This window comes from Cygnus olor, chromosome 3 (genome assembly GCF_009769625.2).
Source record: "Cygnus olor isolate bCygOlo1 chromosome 3, bCygOlo1.pri.v2, whole genome shotgun sequence".
NCBI classification, from domain to species: Eukaryota; Metazoa; Chordata; class Aves; order Anseriformes; family Anatidae; genus Cygnus; species Cygnus olor.
Window position 1 is genome coordinate 106,022,322 of NC_049171.1, and position 18,535 is coordinate 106,040,856.

An 18,535-nucleotide genomic window follows, 5' to 3' on the forward strand; every position below is an offset into this window, starting at 1 on the left:
GGAATCGCCTACCACAACCACGTTTCTTTCTTTCCTGGCAGAGGCAGTCTGAACATGCAGAGTCAACTGCCTCATCCTTGGTAACCTCTTTGGGGAACCTTCCCGTGTCTCCCCACTGACCTCCCCTTCAATGTCCAACGTTACAAACCTGTTGCTTAGGGGGACCTGGGGATGTGAGGGAAGCAGAGGGGGGGTTTGCACACGATGCTGAGCAGGGACCCTCTCCCAACCTTCCCCATCTCTCAGGTTGCCCCCCCCACCCAACAGGGACAGGGCAGGGGGTCCACCACCAACTGTGGGATATCTCCCTGGTGCCTTTCCCTCTGGCACACCAGGGAGCTACTCCACCAGTTGATCTCCCGTTCACAGTCCCTGACGGCCCTCAGTCTCTCAACATCCTCTTTCAGCCCTGCCACCCTGCTGAGCAGACCTTCCACATGCTTGCACCTCACACAGGTGCAATACCTGCCTCCCCCCTGCCTCCCCCAGCAGCAGCAGGCTCTGGCACTCCCTGCAGCCAGAGACCTGCACAGCCACGGCTCTGGACAGCCCCTCCCTTTGGGTTGCCACTGTCTTTTTGGGCAAGAGACCTGGGGGAGACCACGGCAAAGAGTGCTGTCACACAGACTGCCAGCAGATAGGGTGGACTCGAAAGGGAGGAGGAACAGAACCCTGTGCCCCACCACACAAGCTCCCACAGCCACCACAGCAGCACGCTGCAGGCAGTTGTAACGTGCTGGGCGCCCCTCCCCGTGCCTGGGGGGCACCATTCTGCGCCGCGCTGCCCACCTGGGGGCTTTTTCTAGGCAGAGGATGGGGGCACAGCCACCGTTGCCCTGGCAGTGCCCGCTCCCGTCGGCCTCTCTCGTGAGAGCCGGTGGGTGCGGCTGTGCCGGCTCCGAGGAGGCCAGCCTCGACTACTGCAAGCTCTGTGACACCACACAGCTTGGTGTCATCCGCAAACATGCAGAGGGTGCACTCAATCCCACTGTCCATGTTGCTGACAAAGATGTTAAACAGCTGCGGTCCCAATACTGACTCCTGAGGAATGCCACTTGTCACTGGTCTCCACTTGGACACTGAGCTGCTGACCACAGCTCTTTCCATCCATCATATCCATGTATCTCCAATTTAGAGACAAAAATACCATGTAGGATGGTGTCAAATGTTTTGCACAAACCCAGGTAAATGCCATCAGTTGCTCTTCCCTTCTCCACCAATGCTGTAACCCCATCATAGAAGGCCACCAGATTTGTCAGGCATGAGCTGCCCTTAGCGAAACCATGTTGGCTGTCACCAGTACCTTCCTGTTTTCCATGTGCCTTGGCACAGTTTACAGGAGTACCTGCTCTGTGATCTTGCCAGGCACAGATGTGAGACCGACTGGCCTGTAGTTCCCCAGGTCTTCCTTTTTTCCCTTTTGAGAAATGGGGGTTATGTTTCCCCTCTTCCAGTCAATGGGAACTTCACCAGACTGCCACAACTTCAGACTTCTTACAGTTCCTTAAGACTCCTGATACTTAGAACTGATCATTATGTAGTATTGAAGATAAAGTTTCCACAAAACCAGACCTTTTCTGGGCAATACTTTAACTTTATTGACGTTCAAAAATAACTTGAATTCTGCTTTCATACTAGCTAATGTAGTGCACTAATATGTAGTATATAGGAAGCAGCCATATTGACTATTGGATTTCAACCTCTAACAGTATATACAAGTATCTCTTATGGCTATAGGCTGAAACTTTCCTAGATTTAATATTAAGTGTGGTTTGAGTTTGCTACTGATAGTATAAAAAAAACTTTCTTAAAACTTTATTAAGGGGTAGGCTCTGGAAATATAACTCAACAGTTGTTTTAAAAATATATATATATTTTTTTTTTTGCTTGGCAATTTTTCCTATCAGCCATCACAAAATAAATATTTTGCGTAGCTACTTTTATTTCAGTAAATAATTTAACACTAAGAATTTGTGTTCTTCACATTGAATAATTCACTTCCTACAAAACTCAACACATCAGAAATTCAGGTGAGACAGAATGGCAAAAAAACATTATAAGTGAAAATGTTTGTCTATTAAACATGCATTAACAGAAGAATAAGATAATAGAAAAGATAAAGCTCATCTCTGCTTTCACTAAAAGAGTTCAGAGGAATCAACACAGTATGATACAAATTCTCAGGTTTTCCCCTCTTGTTCATTTCTTGTGTAGTAAAGCTTTACTTCTGGAGATGTCACACTTTGAAAGCTTTCAGGATTAATCTCTAGTTGTATATCTATGCACCTTCATGAATTGCATGTAAATTAATCTATAAAGCAAGATACCACAGTTCATTAAACCAATAGTGTGAGATTATTACTCCACACTACTAAAGCTATCTGCAGCCTAAAACCAATAATATTCCAATGCTACTATTACTGAGAATAGATGAGCATTTCATGAGTTGAGCACAACAGAAAATGCAATTCTATTTCTTTTCTTTTCTTTTTCAATAGATGACCAGTGCATACAGAGAGGAATATACTTGTATATTTATTATTACAGTGCTAACCATAGTTTTTGGAACTAAAATTTAAGTATTAACTTTTGTGCATATTTTCTTCAGAAATTTATTTTGATTTTTAATTGTATTCCTGAAAAAGGCCCCCCTTTTTTTTTTTTTCTTTTTTTTTTCCACAACTTTCCTGACTTTCATTTTTCATGGCTGGAAAATAGCCAATTTATATAAAATACATTAACTGACATAAACAAAGATAGTGAAGAAAAGCGTGAGGGAGTGGAATGCACCAGAAATTCCTTCTGATCTCTGGAGAAGCTTCAAATTTGCTGGAGTATCTTCAAACTTTATTTGAGAGCAGATAGATACTCTTTAATCCCACAACTCTTCTTATTTATACTAGGAGTCATTACCTAGAGTTATCCCCTTTCATTTAGACAAGGAAGATCATTTCTTCTCTTCATTTTTTCTAAGGACAAAAATAAACCCTATGCTACAGTGTTTCTCACTGGATTGTATATTGTGTGCCAGAGGAATCACCTGGAAGGCAAAACCCTCAGAGCTGCATACACAAACCATGATAATAATAGTGCTGGTCTGTTACATCGTAAGCTCTGACTGAGAAGAGTTCAGTGGGCTTTATCTATCTATCTATCTATCTATCTATCTATCTATCTATCTATCTAATTTATCTGTTTTTACAGGTAATGCTGAACCTCACTGATACCTACAGGGGCTATCCTATTCACACCTCTCTTTTCTGATTTAGAGATGATTTTTGCATTGAGGAATATGTGAAATTAACACAGAAGTGATTTGCTAGTTAATAAACGAACCCAGGTTGTCAATGTAGTCATTACTGGAATCACAGTTATGAAAAAAAAAAAAAAAAAGTAGAGAACACCATGAGTCACACACAACTGTTGGTGAAAGAAATGCTGCCAAATTCTTCTGTAATAACTTTTTTTTTTTTATCACAAGTATCTACATTTCTTAAGAATAAGATCTTTGCTAATGCTAAAATAAAGAGATGTAAAATAAAAATTGAAGATGTTGTTCTAAATACTTATTTTCTGAATAAGTAACAGAAGTAACATTATCTGGCAGTACTGACATTGCTGACAGGTCACTCCTTAAACTTTTCTCCTTTTCTGAGTTGTGTCCCAACCCAAGAATTCTTACAGGATATGTCCTGATGGGCAAAACCAATTTGTTTAATTTAAGGACTACCACTGCCTTGCAGCAATAGTAGAAAGGGAATTATTAGCCACATGGCACTTATAAATCCAACACTCTCCAAAAGTGGACTTTCTCTCTCTTCTTGTACAGTTGTATTCAACTGTACTTCCAGCCATTCTCTTCATTTCTTTTCTTTCATTATAAAAGTTTTTTCTGTCTTGTTTCTAATGTTATATTGTACAAAATCACTATTATTTCTAGGAACAAGAGTGCTTCTGCACTGTACTAGAAAGTGATAGTCCTGGCATAACATGTTGGGTTCTGAAAGCACAACATGCATCTCTGACATTCCTTTATATGACATACAAAAATACAAAGGAGTATCTGGCTGTGGTAAGGCTGAAGTGTCAGGCAAGCTTTTCTCTAAATATGCTATTTCAGAATGATCAACCGTGTAACAGCTTCTTCCCTGAGGCAGGCAAAGAGGATTAAAATTGCAGACTGAGAAATACTAAAGGGAAAGCATAATCTCAAAAGAAAAAAAAAAAGTGCTTGCTTTCTTCAAGTTCTGCACAAAGCAGATGATTTAGTGTTACAAGATCAATTAAAATTGCTTTGTAGTGCCTTCTTTAGTTGCACAATTAATTACCGGGTGGGTGTCAATACGAGAAGACCTAGCTTATGGTATTTTTGAGTCAGCTGAAAGGTGCAAGTAAATCACTCTCACACAACCTGAATAAACACCGATTTAAACACAATAAAGAGGTAACACCCCAATTTTGAAACAACTGATGTTGTCTCAAATGCAAATGCCATATAGGTACCTAGATCCCAGATGCCTTTGAGAGTCAATGAATATACGAGCCTATTTGTCTTTAATGGCTTTTTCCCCCCTCTGACATACAAAAACACCTATCACTTACTTTGTGCAATAGGCAGAGCAGGATGGTGGCTTGGTTTTCAGATGTGGAGTTTCAACACTTTGAAAAGGGAATTGGGCATAGAAGCAGAAAGGAGAGGGAATTGCTTCTACAGTCAGAGTGGGTTAACTTCTCTATCCTTACCTACAAGCAACACCACTATGAAAAACACTCAAAAAAAAAAAAAAAAAAGAGTTCCATTAAACTTACCACTATTGAAAAAGGTCTAATAAAATTAGGACGGATTTTTATGTTCAGAACAGATTATCTGACTAGGAAAAAAAAAAAAAAAAAAGGACTATAATGGACTATCACACACTGTCTAAAGGCTTGGAGCACTATGAATGCCAGAGCTGGAAAGCCAGGTTCAACCGTCCTGGTGTGAATGAGGACAAAGATTTGAACCTCAGGCCTTGCACAGAATAAATGCATATTCTAAACAGCAGATGAGTGGTGATTCTAGAGTCTCTCATCATTTTTATTTTTGATCACTAAATGTTCACTTTTTGTTCCATATTAAAAAAAAAAGTTTTAAAAATTAAAACAAGTTGATGAACTATATCTGTACTTTTATGAATAAATAAAAAAGCCTGCTGTGATCATAACCCAAGTTATAAACTGAAGGACAGTTGACATAGACTTAGATGATACATCCACACAGCTTCTGCAGAACATACGCTCCAGCATATGGCTTTTCACATCTCCCTTTACAGTAGAGAGCACTTGCTGCACATTCACAGGACTGTTTGGTGCTAGAACCAAGCATTACTGAATTTTGTCTACCACTTGCAAGGCATTTGAAGGAAGACATGAACATGTAAGCTTAGTGCTTTATATCTACCTATTCACTCATTGAGTCCGTTCTGTAGTTTCAGTATTGATTTGTGGCCGAATTCCTTTTCTTTTGATGTGTTTTTTGTTCATTTTGTTTGTATGTATGTCTTTTTGGTTTTGAAGAAAAGTGGACTTTTCAAATATTTTTCCTACTGGAATAATTAATTCTATCACTTCTAGACTCTCTTTCATAAAAGAAGGGAAAGGGTGGCTAGTTTACTAGCCCAGGTTTTCCTGAGTTATCTGTCCTTTCAAACGCTTTGGGCAAGAGGCAGTTGTATGAAGTGACAGGTGGCTCCTTCTGTCTTCCACAGTCCCTGTACTGATAACCAAGCAAGGCAAAGGTAAGAAAATAATTTATGGATTAGGAAGTTTCTCCTTCAGAAAGGAAAAGAGAATCTGATCTTTTCAGCCCAATTCTACATTGCCTTCAGCATCTTTTCTGAATACCTTTTTAAAGGTATTAAAAAAAAAAAAAAAGAGAAATCACAAGCATTGAAATGTTAACACTGTTTGTTTGTTTGTTTGTTTTCAGTCATCCCTATTGGCACATAGGACATACTGTAGTTATCTGTCTAGAGAATTGAACTTTGAAAATACTTCCTTCCTTGGCTGCTATTGCTTATTCTTTTTACCCATTGTAGTACTGGCCCCCAGTCCACACAGAAGAAAAGACAGTGAAGAGTTAGATGACTAAGAAGGAGCTTGCGGAGTTGGTAGGTGCAGCAAGAAAATTTTCTCTTGTTACTAATTTCTACAGCAGTCCACACTGGAGATAGACCTGCTGCTTTACTTTTCTCCAAGTCTCCCAATTGCATCATGCAGTTCATATATCTGCATCTAAGATTTTCCACAATTGATATGATTATGCATCTGTCTAGAAAGCTCTTCTTATGCTCTTGCTATGTTGCACACTATTTTACATGTCAGGCTCTGCCTGACATGCACTTCTGCACTTCAGCTCCTAGGGCTCAGTTTTCACTCCTATTACGCTTTTTGGTTCTATTTAATTTAGCTCAATTCTTATGCAAACATGCCAGATTAAAAAAAAAAAAAAAAAAAAAAAAAAAAAACTGTACGATAGAAAAGAGGTGGAGGTGGAAGGCAACAGCAATGCAACAATGGCCTTAGCAGCTGAGTTTTTGATAGACAAAAGCAGATACACAAAAGGTACATGATTATGTCTGAACATTTCCCCAAATTTCTCCACGTTAAAATCCACCATTTCCCTAGAAAACATCACCCCCTTTCTCAAATTACATGTAATATCAAACACAAAACAGTTACACAAAAACATGTTGCATTTTCTCAACAGTAACAATTCTGATTCGCAGTCACTTTATTTTGCTTTGTCCCAACCTCTACCCCTTCACACTCCTTTTTTTTTTTTTTAATTTTCTTTTTCAAAAGACTAGATGGAAGGCACTGGGACTGAAAAAAAGATTAAACAGATTTAAAACTGAAACAGTCTGCTTGTCCAATGGACTGTGAGGAAAGTTGGTGATGCATGTGAAACAGTAAATAATTAAATCTAATTGCCATATAAATGTGCGTGGTAATCCATCTCCCACAGAACTGATGCTATATTAATTACATCATATATGAGGGGGATGGTTGTGGCAGAAAGGTGAGGCATTCAAGCACATCAAATGTCCTTCATTTCTTTCCTGTTCTGACCATTTTTGTATATTGAATGCATCTGAAAAATAGATAAATTTAATGAGGTGGGAATTTCCATGCCATAGTGTATTGGGATTTCCCTTCCTACAATTATCTTTCTGAAATCATTTATTCACTCTCTATTTCAACAGCCAATACATGCTCTTAGGCAGAGTTTGTTTTCAAAATAGTGAAGGATTCTTCCTTCCAACAGGTAGCCTGGACCTCAGGGATCAGCAGCATCTACAAAACTCTTCCCTTAGCTATTACTTCAGGCAAGATTCTCCACATAAAGCTACAAGGAAGCCAACAGAGGTTAAATATGGTCTCACTTTGAAGGTAGGTTTGCAGAGGTAAATCTTTTATATTATATTACCATCCTCTTGATCCAGACAATTACCTCCAGACTCTGAGGATATTGCATGAGGCAGTTTTGTGTGTTTTTTTTTTTTTTTTTCCAACAATGGTCAGAATTTCCAAATTTATGGGGACCATACCATACCTATGGTAGCACATTCTGAATACAAGTTTAGGGCAGGGAGGATACCAGGATTCAACAAATGTGCCCCAGAGAGACCCAGTATAGTACCTGTGAATGCAGCTGGGGGACAGACAAAATTATCATTTTATCTGAGTTGAGACCATGATCTGATTACAACTTGCAGATAACAAAGGTGTCTTCCCACTTTGTCAGTGGGATGTATTTAAGATAAATATCTAGATTTTTACGCATGTTTTACGATTATGTATGTTTCCTATATTAGCCTTAGCATAACTTGTACTTCATATTCCAGAATGGCTTGAAAGAAACTCCACAACCACCTATGGTAATTACATTCATGCTGAACAGCTGTAGGAACATAGACACATCTATATATATATGTTTGTAAGAAACAGGAAGAAGTGGCAGAAAGCAAAAAGTTTCTCTCACCATGGGGTAACCTGAGAGACTACTGCAATGCTTTTGACCTCACAGAACTCATCATAAACACCAGAGTATTTTTATTATTATTATTAATTTAAATTATTTATTTAATCCAGAAGTACTGCAGTAGAATTTTCACTTCTTCCAATTTTATAATCTTGGAAATTTGGATACAATTTCTGAAAGTTTAGAATTGTCAAAATTATTTACATAGCCTGGTAGAGAGCATAGCTGTTTTGAAGCAATATATGACAAGTTCCAAAGAAAGGCAGACAAAGGAATTTGCATTAGACCAAGTTGTCCAATTACCTATTGTTAATCTGCCTGTATATATTTGCAACACAGGAAGTCTAAAAGAACAGCTCTCAGTTTTAAGTTCCATATTTTTCCCTCTGTACAGAGGCTGCTTTTTCAAACTATCAGGAAGACAGCAGCTGTATTCACTGTTGTCTATTCCAACAAGTCACATTAGGAAGATCTATTTACTGGTGACAGTATTTGGTATTTTGTATTTGAAACAGAATGTTTTTCTACATGAGGAGATCACAGCCCACTGGCAAGGTCGTTACAATTAACTCATGCATGCTTATTTGAGAAATTTAAGCACTAGTATTAGTTCATTTAGTTCACTTGTTCATTTAAACAAATTTGGGCTTATATACAAAATACTTTTCTGTGCTTTTTCATAAAGCTTTGTTTCTTAGTTAATAAAAATATAAAGAACCATTGCCATTGAGAGAGGCCTTGTAATACACAAAGTAACATAAAATACAGCAACAGTAAGAATGGGCTCGATATAGAACAATAGGGACAAAAATTACCTAAAATTGAAATTATTTCAAATTCCGTCACTGGAATAAGAAACCTGCTTTATGATCAAGACTAATTTAGCTCAGTTTTGCATGGCTTGAATAACCTACTTTGACAGGCAAATGAAACATCAAATGAATTTAATCACTATTATCAATCATCAATGCATAAACCAGCCTAATAGATCTATTGATAATTTAGTAAATTACATAAAAAGTTTTTAAAGATGAATTAACTGCTGAGTGAGTCTTTACATATGTGGAAATATAATTCAGTGCGTTTATGAAACCACTGTGTTTATACCAGAAATTAATGTGATTACTTTCCTTTGAGAGGCTTCAGAACAGGCTGTTTTTACATTACTGGACAAAAGGTCAAACGAAAAGGCAAATTTGTATAGCAATACCAGCCATATCTCACAAAGGCGTAGAGGAAGGTGGAGGCCAGTGAAAGGCTACAGAAGTAAAGTAACACAGAAAACAATAGATCTAGACAGGATTTTTAAATATAAAGTTGATTCTAACTTAGGTTGTAATATGACTAGCCTTGGGGGGGGGGGGGGGGGATACAGTGATACAGTAGCACAGAAATAACATTGTTTAAAATGGATGCTAGAAAAAAATGACATTTAGGAAAGCCATGTGAAAGAGAATAACAAAGTGTGAAACGCTGGAAGTATGGATGCCAGTTCAGAAAAGCAGGTCTTAAAAATGTATGAAATGCTGTACAGGCAGTAAAAATCAAACCAAAACTGTAGAGTTGGGAAGAAATTTTCTGTGACAATAATTTTTGTTTTGAAAGAAAATACAGATAGCCCAAAATCTGACTTCGGATGACTGCAGTTCATCCTGGATGATACAGTATAGCTAAAAAGTTTGGAATAGGATGGGATACAGATGTACTGAAACTACAAATTTCCTAGAAAAGTGTGGAATATTTTACCTTTTCATCCCAACTTATAAACAAATGAAATGTTTAAATATCTGAATTTTCACTGGGATACTCATTATGGGTAGATTTCTGTAGTTGTTGTGTTTGTTTGCTTGCTTGCTTGTTTGTTTTTGTATGTTTGCAATTTAAATGAAGTGGGTGAAAAGTTACTATCTCAAAATGGTGCCCATATGTATAGGAGAGAAGCAAAATGAAGATTAAACCCTAGTAGGTAAGGGTATACAAAGTTATGCTTGAGGATGTTCCTCTTGCTCCTCAAAAGCAGCTTGTGTGTCTTCCAAAAAAAAAAAAAAAAATATTGACAAAACTTCAGTCTCCCACAACACAGGAAGAAAGTGTGGAGACAGAAGAGACATTCCAAATGTTGTAATACCTACATAATCTGAATGAAGGAGATGACTTTCATTTGGCAATAGTGAGGAACAAGAACATGAGTCAAATTCCACCTTCATTTGCCTTTTTTTGCCCCTTTCAGGCTATTTAGACTGTAACAGCACAACATCAAAGTACAGTGAGGAGAATTTCCTTCACCCAACTATTTTGTTCTGTGAAGACCTTGAATTATAGCCAAACTAACCAGTTAAGCTATACTGAAAGCAGAACAGGTAAACTGCTCGTGAAATACATAAAAGCAAATTTGCTGTGTAAGTGCATGTTGGCAAGCTTGAACTGCATTGCCTTTCCTGTTAAATCTCATTTGTCTTCATGGGTTATCTGCTGGAACTGCACCTGAGTACATTTTGCTAATTTTCTCTGCTCAGAAAAACACGGTTCTTGGAATCCAAACACAGAACTATTTTCACTCTTTTATTTGTCTCTAATTTATCATTTATCTATCAAATAACTGCAGTAATTAAGCTGGAGAATGTAGTGCATGTGTTTCCACAAGTACTCAAGATCAGTCCACTGAAATTGTGTCAGATGTTATGAAGGAAACACATCTCTGTAATAATCAACTTTGTATGTTAAATAGCCAAATCGCACACCCAGAAAGAAATGTATAGTGGAAATTTTCTCACATGCTTTTAAGACAACTGTCTTCTTCCCCAGACAACTGGCATCCTGTGCAAGCTCTACAACACAATCTGTCTTTGCACTTAATTCACTATATATATGTATATATATATGTATATATATATATATATGGCATTTATGTGATTATTCTTTCCAGGATCATCTTGGATTTCAGCATCTGAAATCTGGTAACTTTCCAATTACTGAGAAAGGATGCAGATATTTTGTATTGCCTGTACACATTTATATATATATATTTTTCACCTAATACTAACTTTAGTTAAACAGAATGATTGATATCACTAGCAGGAAGTAAAATTTTAATTTTTATTTGTTGCTAGTGCTAAAATAATACAGGACAATCAATTAACAATGTCTGCTCTTGTTGGTAAAGTCAAGTGTATGGGGTAAGTGTTTACAGCATAACAGAGATATGTCACCATAAGAAAAAATGACATAAAATAGAAAAAAAGAAAAAGCTACAGGAAAGCATTTCAACTGAATGCAGAAGAAGAAGAAACAATAATGAAAGGTAATTTTTTCTCCTTTCTAGCCTGCTGGCTAAAATGCATGTTTGAACTTCCTCCAGAAAAACAAAGTTCTCATGATAAATGCTGTGACATATTTAAAGAAGCTGACTTCACAAAATATAATAGAATACATTAAAAAAGTAAAATGAAACATACCACTATTAAAAGACGGAGGTTGAGGACCTATGTATGCTAGCCCAGTTTGAGGAAGATGTTTACTATATATCACTGTTTGAAAATGTCAGGTTTGTTATTCTTTTACTAGCCATATTTTCCGGATGGTGAATTACAGAAAATCAGCATCTAATACAATTCACCTTCCTCACTTCAATTCTCAGTGTGTTTTTTCATGCTCTTCAGGTTTTTTTGTTGTTGTTGTTGTTGTTTTTTTCAACTGGAATTCAAGGTTAGAAAATGCACCAGCTATGAATACAGTTTTACTTCAAAAGGGTAAAGCAAAAGTAGAATTTTCAAAGTGAAGAAAACAAAGGAATGTTAGATTTTGTAGGTTATCCTAGCTGGTGAGCTGGCTCTATGAAGGCAAGGCACAAAGCAGCACATTTCATGAAATAACAGTGCCCTCTAGTGTCTTTATTAAGCACATTGTACAAACTTTTAAGCAAAGGAAAGCAACATACCAACACATAACTTCAGTTTGAAAAAGATGTAGAATAAAATGGCTGTGGTACCTTACTTATCAGTTCTAATCAGGATTATTTTTTCCACTCATGTCTAATTAATATACTGAAAAAAAATACAGTGCATATGTATAAACAGAAACAGTACTTAACGTTGCAAAAAATGGGGAAGAAATAAGGTGTACGCTTTCTCTACAATACCAAAAATCTCTCTGAAGTATCACACTGCCTCAAGAAACATCGACTATGTTTACAGGAAGGCAAAAATGAGAAAGAATGTGGCACAATTTTCAAGTACAATTTTGAGAATGGAGCATGAGCCATCCAAAAAGCTTTAGTTTATAACCAAGCATTTCTGATAAAAAGGCTCTTACTGAAGACTATGACATATCAAGATACAGTTTTCCTAACAATCTTAATAGCACTTTCAAGTGAAGCAAATATGTAAAATATCAAAAAATCCAGAATAATTACTAAGGTTAGCTCATTATCTGTGACTCAGAGGTAGATAAAAGAAAATTCAGCAAGGAACAAGCTCTTGATGGAATATTAATGTCTACTTTGAACATTCCAGCTTTTGAAATATTAAATTTTCTTTGACTGTTAGAAAATTTTTGTTTTCCTAACAAGAAACTTTTATACAGCATGTTAAAATATATGATATTTTTTTTCATGTGACCAGAATGTTTTTTCTTATGTTTGATTAAGTAGGCAGTATTTAAAAAGTATACTTATACAGCATTTCAAAATTATGTTTTCCTCTGATGGAAACGAGCTCTTCAGAAGCCCATCCTGACAATTAATTACTATTACTTGTTTTAAAATACATATATGAGCTTGGTTTATCAAAATGGAACTTAAGAATCTATCTGGACCTATAAAATGTAGTTTTAGATCTACAAAACAGTTTATCACATCCTGCAATTGAAATTACAATAGATATTTAAGTGAGTATATGTATATAGTATATAGTTTAATACACAGAGCAACTTGTATTTATAACTGACAATTTCTTTAGAGGACTGCCACATAAGATTGTTTTACCTATCACATATTTTATTATGTAAAAATACTGCATCGTATTTAGTTTCCCAATGAAAGGTAAGTTTTGTGTGGAATAATTAACAATGGTAATCAGGACAAAATATTCCCCAAACCTCTTACACAGAAGTCATCAATTCTTCAAAGCCTTTTTAGTTATATTGTACAGCTTGGGCTGTGGTTTCTGCATGCCACTTACGTAACTTATGTTCACATAAAGTCAAGGTTTTTAAGAGCTCCTTTATTCCCTCAGTCATCTTTTGGTATGATATTTGTCCACTCTGTGTTATTAGATTTTCTACATTTAAAGTTGAACCTACCTGTGCAGAACTACTACTGAATTGGCATTGTCAGGCTAACAAAAACTCATCTTGTGTGAAAATGCAAATTATTTTCAAATTTAATATTCTACCTGGTATTACAATACATGCATGACTTGTTCAGGTTATCATTCTGTAATGATCCTCACTGCAGTTTATACAGGAATTACTGTACTTACTTTTCAGATCTAAATTTCTGGCTCCTGCTGTGCTCTGTGTTGTGATTTTTGTGTCAATCTTTACAGTGTGGAGATTGTTGGTATCCCTTGATATCATCACATTATGCCACTGGTTGTCATTCAGAGGTTTATTAGAACTTCCTTTGATGAGATTTGCACCATTTCCCAAGTCAAACACATAGTGCAAATAGCTGTGAAAAGAGGAAAAAAATGGAAGTTTCCTTTTCTTTACATATCAAGGGTGCACTAATTAATATGTCATATTTCTATTTCCTTGTACTTCTCAGTAGTACTGGTAAAACAGGAAGATAACACTGAATGTCAAATGGTCAAGCAACCTCAATTCAGAGAAATCACTGTTCATTTACATGAATTGAGATGAACTCCCAAGTTTCTGGAAAATGATGAGAATTCCTTGTACCAACACATACGTACACACATACATAGAGAACAAGAGGAAGGCTATCATCTAATGCTTCTTTGGGGTAAACATTATAGAAGTTATGCGTATTATTTAATTTCATATTTTTCATGCATCTATCTTCATCTGAAAGAAAAACTCATATGAAGTTTAACATGAGGAAACATTCATCCATCAGATAGACCCAGTCAGATAAAGATTTGTATCCTAAACTTTCCCTTGTCTTTCTCCTGACTATATACTTTGTCTAGACTCTTTTTATCATTGAAGTCATCCATACATACCCTTTTACTAATTCAACCACAATGAAATCATTTCCATCACCGCTGTTATAAAGTATCAATCCATCCAGAGAGGTTGTTTTGAACTGGAAAAAAAGGTGCATAGAGGTATATGCTTGTAGCGTGGCCAATGCAACATAACTTGCTTTTGTTTTAAAGGTTACAGGGTCTGCTATGATGTTTCTGAACCCAAATCTTGCATTTAGCTCACAATAATCGATGTCTCCATTTTTACATAAGTCAATGTATGCCATGCCATTAAATGTAAGGCTCTGCAGATGCCCAATGAAATTAGAAGGCACAGAAGACAGGTAGCGCCGTTCAGTTATTATTCCTGTTTCTATGTTGTGGAATTCCAGCCGTGTGTGATCACCAGCCATTTGACCTTCAAACAGTAACAAGAAAATACATGTTAGCATTTGAAATGGGAAGTCAAAAAACAGATCACATTATTAAGCGTCTGCAAAAAATTCACACTTTTCAGAATGTTCAGGCCAATCCTTGACTCTGAAGAAGATTTTTCTAAATTCATTCAAACTACTGTTAAACATCTGGGAATCTCTCCACCAAGTTTTTTCTGTTTGGATAAGGCCAACAGCAAGCTTTCTAAACTGAAGACCAGTACCACAGTATATACAACTGCCAATAAAACTCCACACATTGGCTACAGTTAATCAGATATTTGATTTTACTATAAGCAAGAACAATTAATTAACACAACATTAAGCATACAAGGATGAAATCTAAGAGCTAAAACTACAATGCTAGATTTTCACAAAATAGTGTAAGAGTCAGAGGGGTGTTTCTGCATGTGTTTTGCTTGAAAGGGCATGATTTGGCAGGAAGAAGGAAGGATTCTTGTTTAAACAGTCCTGAAAATCCCTGTCCTGCAAGGGTAGATAGAACATTCCTTGAAAGCTTTTTATCATGGGGACAAACACGGGTGAAGGCAGTCACAATCCAAGAGATGAACAAAGCTGAAAGCCTGCAGTAAGGTATATGCCAGTGTCTTTTGTAATCCTGAAAACAGCAAGGGATTCGATTACATCAGAGAGGAGAACACAAGCAAGCCTGACAATTACACTTGGGTCCTTCCTTGTTGTGCATAGCCAAAAGTCTAAAATTTGCTGACTGTATAGCTAGCCTGAAGAAAAGCATCAATGCTGCCAGGGCACACTCTGTACAGTTCAGTATTTAAGCTATTTATTAAATAACTTATCCAGCAGACCAAAATTTTGTCCACTGGAGAGCTCCCTTTTCTAACAGAACATAGATTTTTTTTCTCCAGGCTCATTTTAAAGAGTCGGGACAGTACAAGGAAAATTCGTCATCACATTGTACAGGTCTGATGACAAAATTAATTTCATTTTTTCATCAATTTTACAACTTAATCTACCTTTTATAAACTATGGGGTAGATTTACCTGTTCCTTAGGAGTTCTGTGGCTCTCATGTAGTACAAAGAGGGTTAACAGCAAGCTGGAACAAATACTGGCATAAAGCTGCTTTATAATGTTCTTCCAGTTGCAGTGCAAAGTGTTGAAGACCAAGTTCCCTCTGTTCTTTCCTGAATGTACTACTTCAAGAGAAGAGAGTGAGCTCTGACTTGGGCTGGATATGTCTGCAGCAGGCTCAGACTTTCATAGCTTTTATAAGCAAGTGTCTGTGTATATGTGCATGAACAGGACAAGTATTAGGGCAAGATGAATATATTTGGGTTTTGCCCAGTAACATGGAGTCACAAAGTGGTTCAGTCACAGCACTTAGATAGGAATACATATATCACTAAAGTTACAGTGAATAATACCTTAATACCTTCCCCCCCCCAAAAAAAAAAAAAAAAAAGCTAATAATTTATGATAATTTTTTTTCAAGTAGGATGCATTCCTTGTAAAATATGACTTCACTGATACCACTAAACACCATCAGCATCTGCAATCAGTAGTCATACAGGCTGAGCAGTGCAAGAAGCTTCTTAATCCCCAAGGACAGTCTTGTTGGTGGCCTTTTTTCCAAACATCAGTTCTAAATATGTTTGTTCCCTCATATATCAGTGAAGGTGGGTTCTTCCTTACAATGACCAGCCAGGGAGATGTCTTGAAAAATGCCAGATCCACAACTTTCCACAAGACCAAGAGTTGTATATTAGATCACAGCCAGAGAGAGCTGAAGTTCGTCTTTTAGAGAAGGAACATTATATATTCCAGTCTTATATCACTTCAGAAGGCATTGCGTAAATGTCATGGCAAAAATCCACTAAGCTTTGGCCTGTAGCTCTGTATCCTCTGTACATTCACTGGCTTAAATGTATTTCTTTCTCCAGCACAGTAATAAAAAATGTTCTAGAAATCTGGGGTCACATCCCAAATCTCCTCCTAACATTTTAGTTGTACAAAGTTGCTAGCGGGACTTGAGACTTCACATAATGCTCCACAGTATTTGCAGCTACAACAACGAAGAAAGAAACTCCACTTTGTTCTCACAAGCTGGGCTGTTTTGTGTATGGCTGTGTTGCTGTTGTTGTTTAAACTTGCCAGGTTGGTGCACAAAATGCACTACCTGTTGTAATGTTATGGAACATCATACAAAAGGCCTAGTGAATGTCTTGTCATAATCATAAGCTAGGTATCCTTTCTAACATCCAACTGTAGCAATGTCTTTCATTCGTCTTTTTTTCTCTACAGATTTCTAGGAAATAAAATAATGCACTGCAAGTATTTAAACTCTTCTACGCTGAGCAAAATTTTCAAAACTATCTGCATGACTTCCAATGAAAGCTAGTTATTATTCTGAAAGATTGTTTACCCATGCATAAATTATGCATTTATCAAAGGTAAGTAAGAGTGTTCAATAAGTGGATGAATAGGTGATATTTTATAACATGTAAAAATGGAAACTCAGGCTGAACTACTCAATGGCTTTCCTTCCAGCTTAAGCTTTCTTGACCTGTGGTGTTTTTTTTTTTTTTTTTTTTTTTTTTTTGTAATGCAGGGGAAACTGAAATTATGGGGAGCAACTCCATTCTTTTTTTTCTCATGCTCTCTGTTATCCAATAATAATGTTTCACACGAATAACTACCAGATTACTTTTTAACCATATTTCTGATTGTTGGGACATCTGAAAGGAAGTTCTAAGCAGCTTAAAGCAAGAGAACTCTAATGTGATATGGCAACTCTTTCAGTACCTCATTAGGGAATTCAAAGCTACTACATTTAATTGCATTGTGTACATTTGACTGTCTACCAAAGATGGGAGTAAAAATTTAAGTTGGTGAAAATTTTGTTATGTTCTAAAAAAACAGCTGTTTCTATATGGCAATAGAAACGTTCCACAAAGAAAATGTAATATTACTGGGATTAACAGCAGATTTCCCTTGTTATCAGAGTTTCAAGTTTCCTATAGCTCTTTCTCTCACACCAGTTTCCTCCTCACAGATGGAGGAGGCCACAGAATGGCCACACAGCTTCCAGAAGGGAGTTTTGGAAGACTTTTTCCCTCCAAAGTACTGGGACAACTTTCTCCCTTTGGGTGAAGAAAAATCAAAATCTGTGAATTATGCATACGTAGGCAACTTCCAGCTTGAAGACCTGAGAATTATTTTGAGTTAACAGCACAATTTCTGATACATGTACTGACATCTGGAGTGGATACAAGTGTTGTATAAGAAGCCGGATGGACAGACAATACCTTCCCTGGATTAAGAGGCAACCGAAGTGAAAAAACTCACTGGCTTTAACATTTCTTTGCTGCAATCATGACATCTGATTGTAAATACAGTTATCCACAATTTAGAAGGACTAAAAAATAGTGGAGTCCTGCACTCCTTGCTTATTACTTCATTAACTACACTATACGTGACAGAAAACTCTCATTTTCATTTTATTCCTTCATATATATCTTAGATTTCTACAGCTCTATTAAGCAGTTTGGACTCATCCCAAAGGCAAAACCAATCCTTCTTGATGACTTTGTAACCTGTATTGTGTTTTAATGTAAACTCTGCCATAAGGAGCAAAGGAAATACAAATTTGGTTTTAAAGACTATATTTTTTTCAGTTCTAAACAGCTTCCTCTAACTAGAAAGAGTCCCAAAAGTAACTTTAATATTTCAGTCATGAGTTGACGCAGCAAGAAGATGATATTTTTGACCTAATTCCTCACATACTATACATATATTTTCATGACAAGAAAATAACAGATTTAGGCCATCAGCTTTCTTGGAACAATGACCCAAAGCATCATCACATACACAGATTAAATCTTTGCTTCACATCTGGAAGATCTATTGGTAATGTATGATCCTAGAAATATTTTTGCAGCTCCAGAAATACCT

At 36.7% G+C, this 18,535-nt stretch overlaps 1 protein-coding gene across 27 annotated transcripts in view; it reads right to left on the bottom strand.

Annotated features, from left to right (window-relative positions):
- NRXN1 (neurexin 1) overlaps positions 1–18,535 on the bottom strand; it is a 734,224-nt gene that overhangs the window by 368,927 nt on the left and 346,762 nt on the right. For all 27 annotated transcript variants that reach the window (XM_040551878.1, XM_040551901.1, XM_040551900.1 and 24 more), the window contains 2 exons: positions 14,206–14,587; positions 13,501–13,691 (listed from right to left, as the gene is read on the bottom strand). In XM_040551878.1, the coding sequence (XP_040407812.1) occupies positions 13,501–13,691; positions 14,206–14,587 (573 nt within the window). The remainder of the gene's footprint in view (positions 1–13,500; positions 13,692–14,205; positions 14,588–18,535) is intronic.